Source organism: Protopterus annectens, chromosome 3.part0 (assembly GCF_019279795.1).
Source record: "Protopterus annectens isolate FY-2018-M chromosome 3.part0, PAN1.0, whole genome shotgun sequence".
Taxonomy (NCBI): Eukaryota; Metazoa; Chordata; order Ceratodontiformes; family Protopteridae; genus Protopterus; species Protopterus annectens.
Genome location: NC_056731.1, coordinates 315,517,550 through 315,533,741, shown reverse-complemented (window position 1 = coordinate 315,533,741; position 16,192 = coordinate 315,517,550). Strand labels below are relative to the sequence as shown.

Here is a 16,192-nt window from a genome sequence, read left to right as displayed (position 1 = left end):
GCTTGTTTATGTACCACACAACTGTGGTGTTGTCCGTCTTTAGTAATAGCTGTCCTGGATGCAGAAGTTCCTTGAAAGCTGTTAGGGCATTTTGTACAGCTAGCATCTCCTTTTGATTGATGTGAAGATGCATTTGGTCTGCGGCCCACTTGCCTTGGATTACGCTTGGGGAGCGCACATGGCAGGAAAATGTATTCAGGGCATCTGTTAGTGTCTGCCTGGCTGTGGGTAAAGTGAAAGGCTGTCCCTTGTTGTGATGACATGCTTGTGCCCACCATCGAAACTCCTGTTGTAGGCAGGGAATAAGTGGCATTACTGTTTCCAAACAGTGACAGTGTTAGTCCAAACACTTTTTAGGTACCATTGTAATTTCCTCATATGCAGTCTGGTATATGGTATTAGTAGTACGCAGGACGCCGTGAACCCCAAGGCCTGCAGAATTTTTCTTGCAGGGAGTTGGGTTTTTGTTGCCATCAATTAAAAGTACTGAGTCAGTGGTCTTTGCTTGTCTGGCGTGAGATAAGCCATCTGAGCCGTTGTACTTAAGCTGGCACCCAGGAATAATATCTCTTGTGAGGGCACTAGTTTTGACTTCTTTTCGTTTACTGTGTACCCTACGCAAATTAGCAATCTTTTTACAAACGCCAGATGCTTTAGAAGAATGTCCTTGCTCTCTGCTTGAATAAGACAGTCATCCAAGTAGGGATATATTTGAATTCCTTTTTGTCTGCAAAATGCAATTACTGGTGCCAGGCATTTTGTGAAGACCCTGGGCGCAGTAGATAAGCCAAAGGGCAGTGCAGAGAATTGGTAATGCATTGTGCCAGCTATGAATCGGAGGTATCTTCTGCAATTTTGTCTGATTAGGACATGCAGGTATGCCTCTTTGAGGTCCAAAGTAACAAGCCAAGCCTTCTTGCCCAGCATGGGAAGAAGTTGCTGTAGTGTCAACATTTTGAATTTCGGAACATCCAGGTAAGTATTTAGAGTAGACAGGTCCAGTATGGGTCTCCAGGCTTTGTCCTTTCTGGGGACCAAGAAAAGTCTCGAGTAAAATCCTTGTTCTTGTTATGGCACTTTTTTAATACCTCTCATGTCCATGAGGGCTGTAATTTGTTTTTGTTCCTCTGCCCATTGATTTTATGGCAGGTCTGGCATTCCTTTTGGCCTTGGTAGAGTGTGAAAGTGGAACCTTGAGACACAATATCCAGAACCCATTTGTCTTGGGTGATTATATGCCAATTTTGTGAAAAAAGTGCTAGTTTTCCCCCTAAGGGAGCTGCCAAAAGGTAAGTGCTTGGCATTTGAAGGGGGAAGTCATTGGGACCGTTTCCTATAAGGTTGTGACTTGTCTACGTCTCCTTTTGGGGTTGAAGCACCCCCACTGTCGTGGTCTGTAACAGCCTTGGGCCTGAGATCTGCCTCTTGGGCGTCTGTATCTGCCCCTTTGTGGTCTGTCTGATACTGGAAAGGACCAATTTTTAGAAGGCCAATTTTTGCTAAATCGAGGTGGCTGTACCTGTAAGAAATCCTTCACTGTTTGCATAGATTTTGCCTTATCCTCCATTTTTTTTAATACCTCTTCTGCCTTAACACCAAACAAGATATCATGCTGTAAAGGAGCATCCAGTAATTTTGCCTTAACATGATCAGGTAAACCTTGTTCTTTTAACCAAGCATGCCTTCGAATCACAGATCCTGTAACAGCAGCGGCTCTTCAAGAAGCCTCTAATGAATCAAAACCACACTGCAGAGTATGTTTTCCCACTTGTTCAGCTGCATGCAATAAATCCTGCATTTCCTTATAGTCAGGACCTTCTGAGCTTGTAAGCATTTTCTGTTTTAACAGAGACATTAAATATTGTTGGTATTTAAGCATGTGGAACTGGCAATTTAAAGCCCTTACTGCTAGAGTTGCAGAAGTGTAAACTTTTTTCCCCCATCTATCTAATGATCTAGAATCCCTGTCAGAGGGAACTGGATTTTTAGCAGTGGAAGCCTTTACCCCTTTGGGACCCTGGGAACTAGTTTCTGGGTCAGCAGCAGGGTTTTTATAAAGAAATTTGTGTGAGTCAGGGACTCTGTAGTACCTATCTGGCTTGACTGGTGCTGGGGGCAAAGAATCAGGGGTTAAACTGGATTCAGAGAACACATCATCCACAATATCTAACACAGGCGGAACAGCAAGGGGCCTGTGCTGAGGCAATAAAAGAAAATCTGAGCCTTTTCTTGGATTCTGAATAATCCTGGCTCTCCCAATGGAAATGCTCCCTCATGGTATGTAAAGTTTCCCCAAAAGAGTAATCCTCAGGAGGAGAGGCTGAAGGGATCAATTCTTCAGCATCAGAGTCCTCATAGGGGGTAAAGAGTATCCCTGGTCTGAAGAGGAATCCGAAGAAATGGAAACCTGGTCAGAGGAATCATAGTCTGTATCCTGCCTAGGCCTTTTATCAGGAGGGGGATGGGAACCCCTGATCAGAATAATTAGGTCTTCGGCCATTTTGAGCATCTGCTTTTTAGGCATAGAGGCCTGTCCAGGTGAATGCTGTACTTGTTTCTTTGTCTTTAATGGAGTTTTAGACTTGGTTGTTGTTTTGATGGTAAGCTGTGAAAGGTCTGAAAACACACTCAGAAGCAGAAGCCTGATCAGCGGCTCCGGACCCATCTGAGGGGTTCATTTCCGTAGGCCCAATACCTCGAGTTTCCAGAGGCCTAGAAATCTCCACATGGGAGTCGGACTGTGGCTCTGAGGTAGCGGGTGTCAGGGGCTGCAAAAGCGCCTCACTGAGAACCGGCGAATGGCCTAGAAGAGGCTTCGTCAGTTTTGGACCTTGGATGCCTGTCCTTATCTTTGTCTTTGCGTTTTTTGTGTATTCCGGTCGTCTGTTGTTCTGACAGCATGGTATAATTGAACCTTCGGCCAAAATAATGGCGAGCAAAATCAAACCAACGTTTAATAGTGCGCTTGTTAAATCTAGCACAAAACAGACAACTAGTGACGTCGTGGTCTGGGCCTAGGCATTGAATACAGTAAGAATGAAGATCCTTATGAGGTATTTGCTTCCCACAAGAAATGCAATTATTAACTTTTACTGACATCGGTCTGAGGCAAGAAAAAGTTTCCCCAACGGGGTACTTAGCTTTATTGAAGACTTCAGTTCTGAAATTCGAAAATCTCAGGAGTCGGCCGACCGGCACTTGTGAACTGCTTTTGCTTCAGGCACTGCGCGGCAAGAAAGACTGAAGAAAATGGCGTCGGGTGCATCTTATATACCCCTGGCGCACTGACTTCAGGGAAGAAGCGACAGCAACCGACGCCGGACCAAGACTTTGGAACTCTGGCTGACTGCGGGACCACCTGACGGCAGGATAACCCAAGTGTAATGACTGCAGCAGTGAAACACGATGAACATCAAATAACACAGAGTGTGACCATCAGCCATGGAGAGCTTATGGCCACACTCTGTGCATTCTTAAACACAAATTTTGGTTGATCAGCCATAGTCCTGCACCAAACACCACTACCTACTAAATCACCACACACAAAACGCATGTAGGAGAAGGGCAGGCCTAACAACTACTCTACAGAGTTTTACAGCAAAAATGTTTTTTTTTTTTAACTCATCGATGAACAAGCGATATACTAGTGGTGGAGGAAGGGAAACAATTAAGTCAGACACACTAAAGACTAAGTTTTAATAAAACTTACTATCCCTGAGCTCAGAGCGAAGGAGACCATGATGCACACTACTGGCACGGCAAACGAGATCTGAGGGAAGGTAGGAGATGGTAGTGCATTATGGGTAGGGGAGGAGCTCTGAGCTTGGAGCAGATGCTAGAAAAAAAGTTGCCGGCTTGGATCCGATATGGATCCGAATACCCACAGGTTGCAGATAAAATGAAGTTAACTACTTCAGATACTCAGGTACCAGCCAACCGACACTCATGCGAACTGCTTCTGCTTCAGGCTCCACAGCAAGAACGACTGATGTAATGGCATCAGCTGCCTTACTTTATACTGCTGACAACCTGATGTCAGTCCTCAAGAGACCGCAACCGACGCAGAAATACTAAGTCTATGGTATTTGGGCCGATCGAGGGCTACCCTGGCAGGGATAACCCAAATGTGATGACTACAATGGTGAAACACAAAGAACATCCACTGATGTGGTGCCTGTCAGGCTATGTAAGGCTTTTAGCTCCCAGGTCTGTTTGAAGGTTTTTGTGGCTAAACTTACAACCATCATCCTTTCAATACTGATGTATTTTCCTTAAAGTTTTATTTCAAGTCCCATTAATCCTCAGTTTCCCTGAATTGTACCCAACCTCCTGGCTACATGAGAAAATTGAAATGACAGTCATTGTCAATGCCAAGCATGACTGGAGCCCATGACTGGGTTCACCTTTTGTATCCACCATAAAACATGTTCTTGATAGAAAGTAGAAGAGAGTGGGTTTCTGCTGGGGAGTGGGCTTTCTGGCACCACCTGTTTTATCAGTTATCACTGCATTCTCATGTGCAGCCTTGCCAGGGGACCATCGGGATAAGACATGTACCCTAGTATCTGGAGAAATTTCTTGGCATTAATCTGATTTTACTGTTCTAAGCAGGCAAGATATCGGGTCAGGAACAGCAGTGTAACGGAAGGAATGCCCTCTGGTTTGCAGTGTCCTGAATAGCTTCCAAAAAAGGAATTCTTGAGCGGGTATTAGAAGTGATTTGTGAAAGTTCAGAGACAGCCCTAGGCTCTTAAAAATAGTCCATGATAAACTGTACAGTTATATGCAGCCACTCTGGGATAGAGGCCTAAATCAGAGTCACTTAAGTAGGGGTAAAGGTAGATGTCCATGGTTCTGCAGTAAGCAATTACAACAGCCAAACACACTAAATGCCTCTGGTGCAGTAGACAAACGAAGAGCACATCCTCCTTTCAATCACACGTATTCAGCCTCCACTCTGGCTACAGGTACATAGAAGTACAATTTTTTTACATCCAAGGTAATAAGGAAAGCCTGAAGGAAAAGCGGCACTAGGACCTGCAAGATTAGCATTCCAAACTAACAGAAATCTATTTAGCCTTGACAGGCTCAAGGTAGGCCTCCAGGGGAAATCTTCTTAGGAATATTCCCTCCTGGTCTCGTATTCTGTATGGGCCCCTGATGTAGAAGCTCCAATATTACTGGCCTGATAAAATAACTATCAAGGATTCAAGGACAAGACAAAGGTAGGACTGTCATCCAAAAGCTATGCTTTCTTGGAGCTACAAAACAGTTCTATATAAAACCATGTGCCTTCTGGTTGTGATACTCTACAGCCCATCTCAAAAGGTCCAGTAGGATGGGTTACATGATGTACATCTTTACTCTTGTTACTTGGAGAACACCAAAATCCCTTGGACCTTTTGTGACCTGGAGCCTGTTATTTCTCTCAACATTCTCAAAACTAATGCCTTAAAATTTTCACCCACTCTTTTACTAGCACAAGATGGGAGAAGCTTTGGGGTTGTGTTTGGGAGAAAGCAGCTTTGGGGAATCTCAGCTGTTCCCTTGTGGTATTTTGGCGCTGAAGGCCTCCAGTTTTCCCTTTTGGCCAGCTTAATTTTTTTGGTTGCTTCCACTAGACTTGCCTGTAGTGGAAACAGACGATATCTCAGGTGAATAGTTTTGACCTCACTTGCCAGGAGAGAGAATCAGATGTTTCCCAGACTGCACAGTCTTCCCCTTCAGCTTCAATAACTGCTGGGTAGGGAGTCTAAACAGCTCATGTTAATGGGGCATTGAGAAAATGTGCTTTAAAACAATCTGGTAGAGGTTGGGCTCTTAGCAAGGAAGGTCTCCTAATAGCAGACTACATTCCTGCTACTCAGCATGATGCATCTACTGCATTACAACCACAACTGATAGGGATTCTTAACTTGGAATGAAGCTGCACTTGTCCAGCAATTTTTTTCCAATAATTCTTTATTTATTCTTTTCATTGATATACAATAGCAAACATAATAGAACAAGGAGAGGGAACACCTCTTCACAGTAAGCCGCTGTTATACATTGCTGGTAGTACAAAAAGAAATAAATCAACCAATACTATTTACACTATATACAGAGATGCTTTCAATACTCGAGAGAGAAATTGTTACAGTTCAGTGAGAGTTGTTGTGATTAGGAGTATACATTAGAAAAAGGAGGGAGAAGAAAATTTCATGAGCTATGAATATAGATTAATATGGAACCTCTTATTTGTAGTTAAGTCTGATACATTGTCATGAGCTAGGCGAGTATAACATTGAAGATTTATTCCCATAATTTCCTGTGTTTGATGTTTTTATTCCCCTTATCGATTAAAATTTTATGGGCTAAAAGATGTTTGGTCACCATTAATCTAAAATTCTCCCAGGAGATGTTAGTTAGGTTAAGACAATTGGTTGCTATATAGAGTTTCATTAAGAGAAAAACATTGATCATAGTAATTGCTTGAGTTTTAGAGATGTTATTTGGTAGGATATGTAGAAGTGTGAATTCCCAAGTGAGTGTGGATGTTTGATAGCCCATTTTTTGTAATTGGAATTTAAGGGAGTTCAAAAGTTTAAATACACACTTACAGCTTCAGAATAAATGGAGTATATCAGCCGTTTGAATTTTACAGTGTAGACAAAGAGGGGATTAAGAGGGGATTTGATAGAGTTAAATTTATGTAAAATAGCGGGTGTGAAATATGCGGTTATAGATCATAAGTTGGGTAAATGCCAGTTTAAGGGGTATGAATTTATTTGTTAAATGAATTGCTTGGTTAAATTGAAGGTTATCAATGGATGGATTATTCTTTCTCCAATAGTCCGAGACAAGTATCTTTTTGGAATTTAATGTCTTTGATTAATTTATATGTATTAGTGATATTTTTTTTAGTTGAGAAGATGGGTCTTCCATAGTGAATTACAGGTTATTATATCATTGTTGCTTATGTTAGAGTTTTGTAAATAGCTGGTACATAATTCTTTAATTCACCTTAAAATCACTAGATAGGATTTGGGGAGGTTGAATTGACTCCATTTCTTGTTTAGAACCGTTTAGGTATGGGTATATATCTTGAATGGTTATATTAATTAATCTAGGAAAGGGATTCAAGTTTAGGGTCTGATTGTTTATTTTAAGGTTGGGATTTCTGTGCAAAGGTTGTAGCATCATCATAGCTTGTGTCAGATTTAAATGCTTAAAGAGTTTTTAAGTTGGTGAGTGTTTAAGGGGTTCCATTATATTGCATAGTTTCATTAAACTTGTATTTAGAAATGGTAGGGCTTTGGGGTTGATATCCAGGCTTTTGATATGTCTTTGGTATATTATCCACATCGGGGATCAATCTTTATTCTTTGGGTTGTATTCAGCTATTCACAGTACTCTATTAGCGTTCGTAATTAGGTAATAAGTCTCGAAGTTGGGAAGGTCTAAACCCCCTTTACTTTTTGGGGTCGAAAGTTTGGTATATGAGATTCTGTTTTTTTTTTTTTTTTTGGTTCCCATATAAATTTTGAGAGAAAAGTGCGAGTTTGACTAAAAAATTTATTGGGTATATTTAATTGAGTAGTCATGAATATATAAAGTAATCTGGGTAATACATTCATTTTAATTACTGAGACTTTTGCCAGGAAAGGTAATTTTAGATTTTTCCATCTATTAAGGTCTAAAATAATATTCTGACATTTTTGAGTTATATTATTTGAGTAGAAATTTTTGTTTGTTGAGAAAGTGATGCCTAAATAGTTTATTACCTCTTTTGTTTTTATTTTTCCTAGTAGAGGTAAAAGTGAGAATGGTTTAGGCATTTTTAAACAAAATATGCTAGTTTTTTTAGATTTAATTTGTAGTTTGATATCCTTGAGAAGTGTTCTATAGTAGATAATATTTTATTTACATCTGAGATTGGTGTGGTACAACAGATATTCAAATCATCTGCAAAGGCTGAGAGGAAGATTTTGGTGTTAAATATTATTGGGGGGGTTATGGTAAAGATTTTGTTTAATATTTAAGAACAGTGGTTCAAGATATAAGTTAAAGAGTATAGGAGATAGAGGGCATCCTTGTCTAGTTCCACTTTTAATTGAAATTCTCTTTGACCAAGTTTTGTTAATATATAGAGAGGTGTATAGGGCTTATTGTATATAATTTGCAGGATCTGGATACATTTTTGTGGAATATTAAAATAGGGCAAAGTTTGGAGTAGAAATTCTATATTTACTATATCAAAGGCTTTACAAGCATCGATAACTAGAGAGTATATGTTTAGGTTAGAATGATTAGCGTGGGATATTAGAGTATTAAGAGTTAGTGTATTATCACTTGTTTGTCTGAGTGTTGTAAAACCAGATTGTTCGGGGGAAATAATGTTATCTAGTAAGTTTTTCAGTCTGTTTGCATGTATGGATGTTAGTATTTTGGTGTCATTGTTTAATACTGAGATGGGTCTATAGCTATCTGGGTTTTTTTGGTCAGCTTGTTCTTTGAGTATAAAAATAGTTTTAGATGCATTAAAGTGTAGGTCATTAATTTTATTGTTTATTATATAGTTCAGTATATGGAATAGAATTTGAGCTAAGATAGGGGAGAAGGTTTTGTAGAATTCAGCTGTGAGACTGTCTGGGCCTGGGGCTTTATGTGTTTTCATTTGTTGAACTGTTGTGGTTATTTCACTAATAGAGATAGGTTCAGTTAACCTTTCCTGTTGTTTTGAATCTAGTTTCGGGAAATCGAGTCTTTGAAAGAAACTTGCTCTTTCTTCTTTTGAGGCTATTGATATTTAGTTTCCATAGGTCTGCAAATATATTCGTTCAAAGATTTTATTAATATCTTCAATATTCGTGTAATGTATGTTTTCATAAAGTATTCGGGATATTTGGGAGGAAGATTTAGTTTGGGTTATGATTCTGGCCAGTGCTCGAGATGGTATTTGCATTTCATTAGCATAGTTAGCTAGCATTTTGGTTTCATAAAAAGATAGCTTACTGTTATGTAACAGGTATAGGTCTTTTTGAAGTTTCAGGATTTCAGATACAGTTTGAGTTTTATCATTTGTTAACAGGTCATTCCCAAGCTTTTGAATTTTGGCTTCTAAGTCCTGTTCTTCCTTAAGATGAATTCTGTTATAGTAGGTTGCTTTTTTAATAAGTATTCCCCTAATTTGCACTTTGGTTGCCACCCATTCAATATCCAATGGTAATTGAGAGTTAAGAATGTTAGATAGGGTTGATTTGAGTAAGGTCTGAATATCATTTATTTCCTTTTTGATTAGAAGGTTGGGGTTCAAAGACCAATTGTAGCCTTTTTTCATTGTGCTATTCATTGTAATTTCAATAAGGTTTAAAGTAATTTTGGAGTGGTCCAGTGTGTATGGTCATTTTCGCGCTAGTTTGATAAATGAATAAAAAATTAGAAAAAAAATCAATTCTCGACTACATTTTGTGGCATTGGGAGTAAAATGTGAATCTGTTGGATTTATTTAGACTATCTCCATACTTAAAAGGGTCATATAGCTTGTAATCCTGAATAAGTTCTCTTAGTGCTAGGTGAGCTTGTTTATCAGCTATTGTACTTGTACTGGTTTGGTCTTGGTCAGGATTTAGATATGTGTTCCAGTCTCCACCTAGGACCATGTAATAATCTTGGAATTTATTTAAGATAGGGTACAATGAGGCAAGGAAAATGTGTTGGTTTTTACAAGGGGCATAAACATAAAGGACGAGAAGAGGTTTAGGAAGATTTGGAGTTAGAATAGTTACATAGCACCATCTTCCTTCCTTGTCCACTTGGGTTTTTAAAACTTTATCTTGGAACTGTTTTTTTTAATTATTATAGCTACCCCTGCACTGTTAAATTTGCCTTCAGAAGCTATGATATCCCTTATTAATTTTTTCTCCTTAATTTCTGACCATTGCTCAAGTGTTAAATGTGTTTCCAGGGCCAATATGAAGTCCGATTTCGCTTTCAGAATGAGGTGCAAGAAAAGTTTTCTTTTCTTCTTATTCTGGAGCCCTTTGATATTCCATGAATCAAATTCCCACAATTATGTAACTGGGTTGTTTGTGAAATAAGTCTAGAGTGATTGTTTGTGATGTTGATTTCTGTTCATGTATTGATAAAATTAAGAAAGCATCCTTTTATTCCCATCCCCACCCAGTGCCCAACCACTACCCCCTTGGACCAGGAATAATGCAGGGAGTAAGTAGTTATTAAATTTACATATCTGTAGTACAGCATAGTAATTATGAATTGGGTTATCATATTTAGGTAAAAAAATGGAAACTAGTATCCCTGCGAAGATTTTCTCTACATAGACAAAGCTTAAACTAATTCCCTAAAAAGCACCACTAAAGTATCCCTAATCTCCTCAATAGGTTTGTATGCGTCTAATAGAACATCTAAAGTGTACATTATATGTGATCAGCAATAAATGAGAGATGAGATTTGAAAAGGTCTTAGTAGAACCATTATATTAAGTAAAGGTCCATTAAACAAGGTTTTTAGTATAAATGCACAGATAAGTGTTAGTATGGTATAATAATATACTAGAAGATATTAGTAGAACTATTCGCTATATCCTTTAACTATTTTCGCTAACATTGAAGTAATTCTAAAAACTAAGATTATTTTATGTGTTCTCCTTTGTTTTCTGTTCCTCTCTGCCTCCTTTCCATTAACACTACTTCCTTTCGCCGAGCTATTTTATTTGTGGAGTTCAGCTTACAGGTATAAGAAAAATGTCACTATACTGTACATATGGGCAAGCATTACAAGTATATGACAACGTACATTATCGCTAGTGTCTATTACTTTGATAAAACATGCTGCTTTTCATATTACTACTACCTCAAGGTTTTGTGCAGTTTTTAAAATAGCATAGTATTAGTGCTTTTCTATGGGTCTCAATGTGTCCCTCACCGACCTTACTGAAAGTACCATTCTCCAAACTGTTTACATTAATAAGATGAGATTATGTTTTATTGTAAAACATTTAAGGTTTGCTGTTATGTCTCACAGATGATTACTAGGCATATAGTTCCTGGGATAATTACAGTGCTTGGATCAAAAGCCTAAAACAATGATTGATTGCAAGCTTTGATCAGGATTAGATAATAGATATATGCAGGCTGGAGAAGGCAAATAGTCTTTAGAGGGGACAGTTGGTTAATAACAGATAACCTTAATCCTCTAAGCAGCCAGGCTATAACATATTTAATGTGTGTGTACTTTCCCAGTTATTTCAATATTCACAACAGTTGTTAGGTAGTGTCAGTTAATTAGCTGATTTCCAACCCAAGACAGCTGTTATAGTACATTGAAAATTTATAAACAGCAGCCAGCAACTTTATCCTTTGGTTTGCAGAAATTTAACTGTTTTATAAGTGAAGGATGTCGATGTCCACTCTGTTTTTTAAAACAGAATGTAGTACACATTGTGTGGACTTTATTATAAAAAAGGAATAATAGACCTTAATCGGTAATCAAAACATAAAATAATTGTTTGTAAAGTTGTAGAGCAGCCCATATGTCAATTAAACAGAAGTACACTATTCACTGGCTATTCTCAGTGAGTGGAGCTGAATGTGATCAAAAGCAGCCTAGTGATGTTGTGTATTCCAGCAGCTACTTGTCTTTATATGTACTTATTATGTTGCAACATTAAGGAGACAATAATTCACCCTTGGAGTCATGCAAATAAATGTAATTTAAAGAAAGTGACTCTGAAGAATGTCAAATTAGGAAAAGAGGTGATGTTCAGTAGGGGGCCTGAAACTAATTTTACATGTTGAAAAAATAATATGATTAAGAATAAAACAGTGAATCATCATTTAGTAACCTTAACAACTGACAGTAATTGCAATAATTAATCTTTCTTAATACTTGGAGAGTCATTAATAAGAGAAATGTATCACCTAATATGTAAAAGAGAGGCACTATAAAAATCAGATAGCATTTCTTCTGGGATAAGAATGTGGCACACCAAAATACTATACTGACACTTTACATAAGATATCAAAAACATATTATTGAACAAGCTGCATGAGTAAACCTATTAGAAAACTTCCCAAAATTACATATGGTGTACATGTAATAATGTCATACAGTTACGTATTGGTATCAACAGTCCTGTATCTGTTGAGTTTCAAGTGGGAAAAATAAATACCTTGCAGAGATTAAGTATGCATCTGATAAAAGTGCATTGGGTTTGGCTTTTAAAAGCCTTTAATGCTTGTGTTTTTATTTCCACAGGTTTCTTATTAACAAAAAAAAAAAAAAGGATTCTTTGAACTATGTTCTTTTTTTTTCTTTTTGCGCTTCAGGTGAATACTCGTCGCTCTCTCCATGGGTAAAGGAGCGTTACAACAGCTTGAATAAGCGTAGGGGGACCATTAAAACCAGCTGGATATCCCGGAAGTGTCACACTTTTAAAGTATCTGGCGTAGAGCATGGAAAGATATTTTAGTTCCTGTCGTGGGAAAATGGAAAGGCAGAAGGTCTAGCTTTCCTCGGTCGGCCTCCTGGCTTTTGTTACGAGATACCAGTACTATCAACCTGTTGGTATAGGCCTAAAAAGGTCCAACAATACAGCAGAAAGCAAGAAACAGTCTCGGAGGGCCAAAAAGTGATCGTTCATCCAATGTTCAGACATCACACCGGTGAGTATATTTAGAGATCCATTGTTGGAATTTTCTTAAAAACAGCAAGAAAGGTTTCTCTGGCTTCTTTTTGGTTGGCGATCATATATTTAACTCCTTCGGAGTGGAAAATTAGTATGTTGGGGTATTTCATTTGGAATTTTATTTTTCTTTCAATTAGAAACTTACAATAAGGAGAAAGAAGCTGTCTTGCTTGTCTTATTTGGAGGGGAAGAACTTGGGCCAGTGATATTGTATTATTGTTCCAGTTAACAGTTCCTCCACTATTTTTTTTAGCAGTCAGCAAGACTGTATTAACATCTTTAAAAGTTTAACAGTTTTGCACAGACGGGTCTGGGTTTGTATGTACCTTGGGTTTCTCTTAGTGCTCTTTCTATTTGTTTTGCTATTCCAGGTTCTTTCAGCAGTATGCTGAAAATTTGTATTATAGAGGGAATCAGTTCATTGTGGTTTACAGATTATGGAATGCCGCTTATGATAATATTATTTCATCTGGATCTTGCTTCCAGTTCTGTGATCTTTTCTTGGAGGTTTTAAATTTCTTTATCGTGGGAGTCAGTTTTTTTTTTTTTTGTTATTAGAGTTATTTTCTCCTCATTTTCCATGATTTTGGCTTCAGATTTATCCAATCTGTCCATTATTTGGTTAAAGGCATTTCCAAATGATTGTAGTGGTACAGTGGTACAGTTAATTATTTTACTGCTTCTTGGATGGGAAGTAAAGCTGTTTTAATATACTCCAGATTTGCTGGTTGATCAGATTTACTTTTGTTTGCAACTTTAGATGCATCTGTTTGATCATCTTCTGCCTTTTCGAATTCAAATATTTTTCAGGCGATAGTAAATCCGAAAGTTTGGTTTTAGATGTGGTAGTGTCCATGTTTTTATCTTCTTTCAACATCCTGTAATGGTTATTGTCTTCAGTTTTGAGTGTATTTTTCAGTAAGCAGGACTGCAGGAGCACATGGCTTAAGTTAACCTCTTTGTATCCTTACTTGATTATAAACTGGACCAGTCACTTCTTCTTGGTAACTTTATTTCAGAGTTAAATAGAGTTGATATTTCAAGATATTTTGTCGAAATTGGTTCTGGATAATCTTCTGGGTTAGTTTTATTCCAGATATTTAGAGGAGCTAAGGATTAGCAGTGCTTACAGAACAGTGGCCATCTTTGAATCTACTAGTCCTGCAATTTTTATCTCAGGGCCATCTTCTACCTCCAACTCTGACCTATAGATGGAACTTAACATGAGAGTTTGGCAATTAAAAGCCATGAAAGGTCATGGTGGTGAAGGTGCAGACTTTCTTCCCGAACCGATCTAGCAATTTACCTATCACTGGGAAGGGGATTCTTGGAAGATTCTTTGGAGGAATCAGCACAAGAGCCATATCAGCCACTGGGTTCCTATACAGATACTTACAGGAATCCATACCCCTTGTAAAGGGGACAGTCTGGTTCGAAAACGTGTACTGGTGAATTTCTCCTCCCCAACTAAAAAAAAGCAAAGGGTTTTGGTTCTTAAGCACAAAAGCTCCTTAATACACCTCTTCTGGACACCAGAGTAATTCTTAGAAAACCATCTGAAGAATCTTCATACTGCTGAGTGTCCTCTAAAGTAAACAGCCAGTGGGGTCTCAGTCTGACTCTCAAGAAAGAGTGGAGGCCATATGGCAGTCGTAGGTCAGTTCATCTGCCTCAGATGAATAGGACTTAATTCCTGGGGGGCTTCTAAAAGCAAGGAACCCCTGACTCTGATGGCTGCAGGTTTCTGAAGCAAAGTATAAAGTAATGAGCCAACCATCAGGTTTTGAGGAGACATGGAAGGGAAGGAGCCCTCCCAACTCAAGCAAGATAATACACATCTGAGACCAACATCTTGACCCTGCTTTTGGACCTCAGATGTCCCCAGTCATGAGTGTGCCCAGACAATTTCTGTTTTCAACCTCAGACTTCCTTATGCACCAAAACTAAAGAAATACCTCCCTCACCCTTAGCTATCAAGATACAGATAAACAGACCTAGACACCTATGGAGGGGATTCCTGACAAACAGAATGCTGCTAGGTTTTGCCTCAGGTGGACATGCAATCTTTTATGAGCATGGAGTCTTGAAAAGCAATGTCACAGACCTTGGTCCAAGAAGGCATTATAGTCATGGACTGTAGATGCATCTCATCAGACCAAAAGCCCTTAAGCTTAAGGTGACCTCAGACTCAATGAGTATGTCTCAGCTCTCCTAAGAGTAACTCGCACCCTTCGGTGCTTCTCTTCTCCATACAACAATACACTTTTTTAAATCTTGCAAACAAACCTCCCCATTTTCCCCTAGTAGCAGTCTGAGCAATATTGAGCCAAAGGACTTTTCTGCCACTGCTGTTTGACTATTAGGCCTGTACTCTGGGGATTTTTCTTGACCCCCACCTCCCCATTCTCAGATACCTCACTATTAAGTAACCTCTGGGAGATTTCCAGGAAATTCTCTACATGAGCTGCTTAAGTGTGGTAGTTATAAAAACAAATTAATGTTGGACAGCCAATGCAAACACTTTAAAATAAATTCCTACAGTCTAAATTTGGTTGGGGGCAGCAGATTACAAGTTCAATGATTCTAGAAACACAGTTAATGGAGAGAAAGACTCTTACAACTCATAAGGCACACAAGTCTGTGAGCAAACTGCTGACACTTGCACTAGTGCCTTACATAAAGCTTCTTTCCAGTCAAATGTAATGCTGGTGGGGGCTGTGGCTAATGATTAGATCACAGAAAGAACACTTTTGAAGATTTTTGCATTCTAGATGTAATGTGGGAACATATGGAGTTTCACATTTTCTACAATGAACATTCTGCTTGAGATCCACTCTGAATTATCATTGGGGGGAGGGTTACTGGCAAACTGTAATGAACTGAGGACGTCAAGGCACAACAGCTGAACTTTACTGTTCTAGATATTCTATCACTCAGAATTCTTAAAATAGACTAGGCAAAGTTCAAAACACCTTACAATACAGTGCGTCAGAGAAATCATAAAATAAGATTACTTTACCCTTCATATAATTAGTTTATGAAAAGTATCTGATATTCAATGCTCAGTGAATAAAGCCTCCATATCTATGGACAAAATGTACAATACCCATACTCCTGAACACTTAGGTTAAAAGAATTTAAAGATAAACAAAACGGTCATACCTCCTCCACCACCACCACCACCACCACTGCCATTCAGACCATCTTTGCCATATCTGTCGTATATATTACGTTTCTTTTCTAAAATAAAAAAAAACATGAAAACATGAATTACAACAGTGTTGTACCACTTACTGTATCAGACATAGAAAACAAAGCAGCCAAATTTGAATGACAAACACTGTAAGCTGTGACATTTTTTGTCAAAACACTTGAGTAATGTATAGAAGGTTGAATAAAATATTCTGGCAGCTTCTATACTAATAAGTGAAAACATGGACTTACCAAAAGCAGCAGCCGAAAGGAGACATTTGAACTAAGGGATGAAAGTGCTTAATTTCTGTT

General features: G+C 38.4%; 1 protein-coding gene across 1 annotated transcript in view; it reads right to left on the bottom strand.

The window, feature by feature from the left end:
* Positions 1 to 16,192, bottom strand: part of DNAJB6 (DnaJ heat shock protein family (Hsp40) member B6) — a 982,130-nt gene that overhangs the window by 940,160 nt on the left and 25,778 nt on the right. The window contains exon 2 of the mRNA XM_044065582.1: positions 15,851 to 15,928. Within this exon, the coding sequence (XP_043921517.1) occupies positions 15,851 to 15,928 (78 nt within the window). The remainder of the gene's footprint in view (positions 1 to 15,850; positions 15,929 to 16,192) is intronic.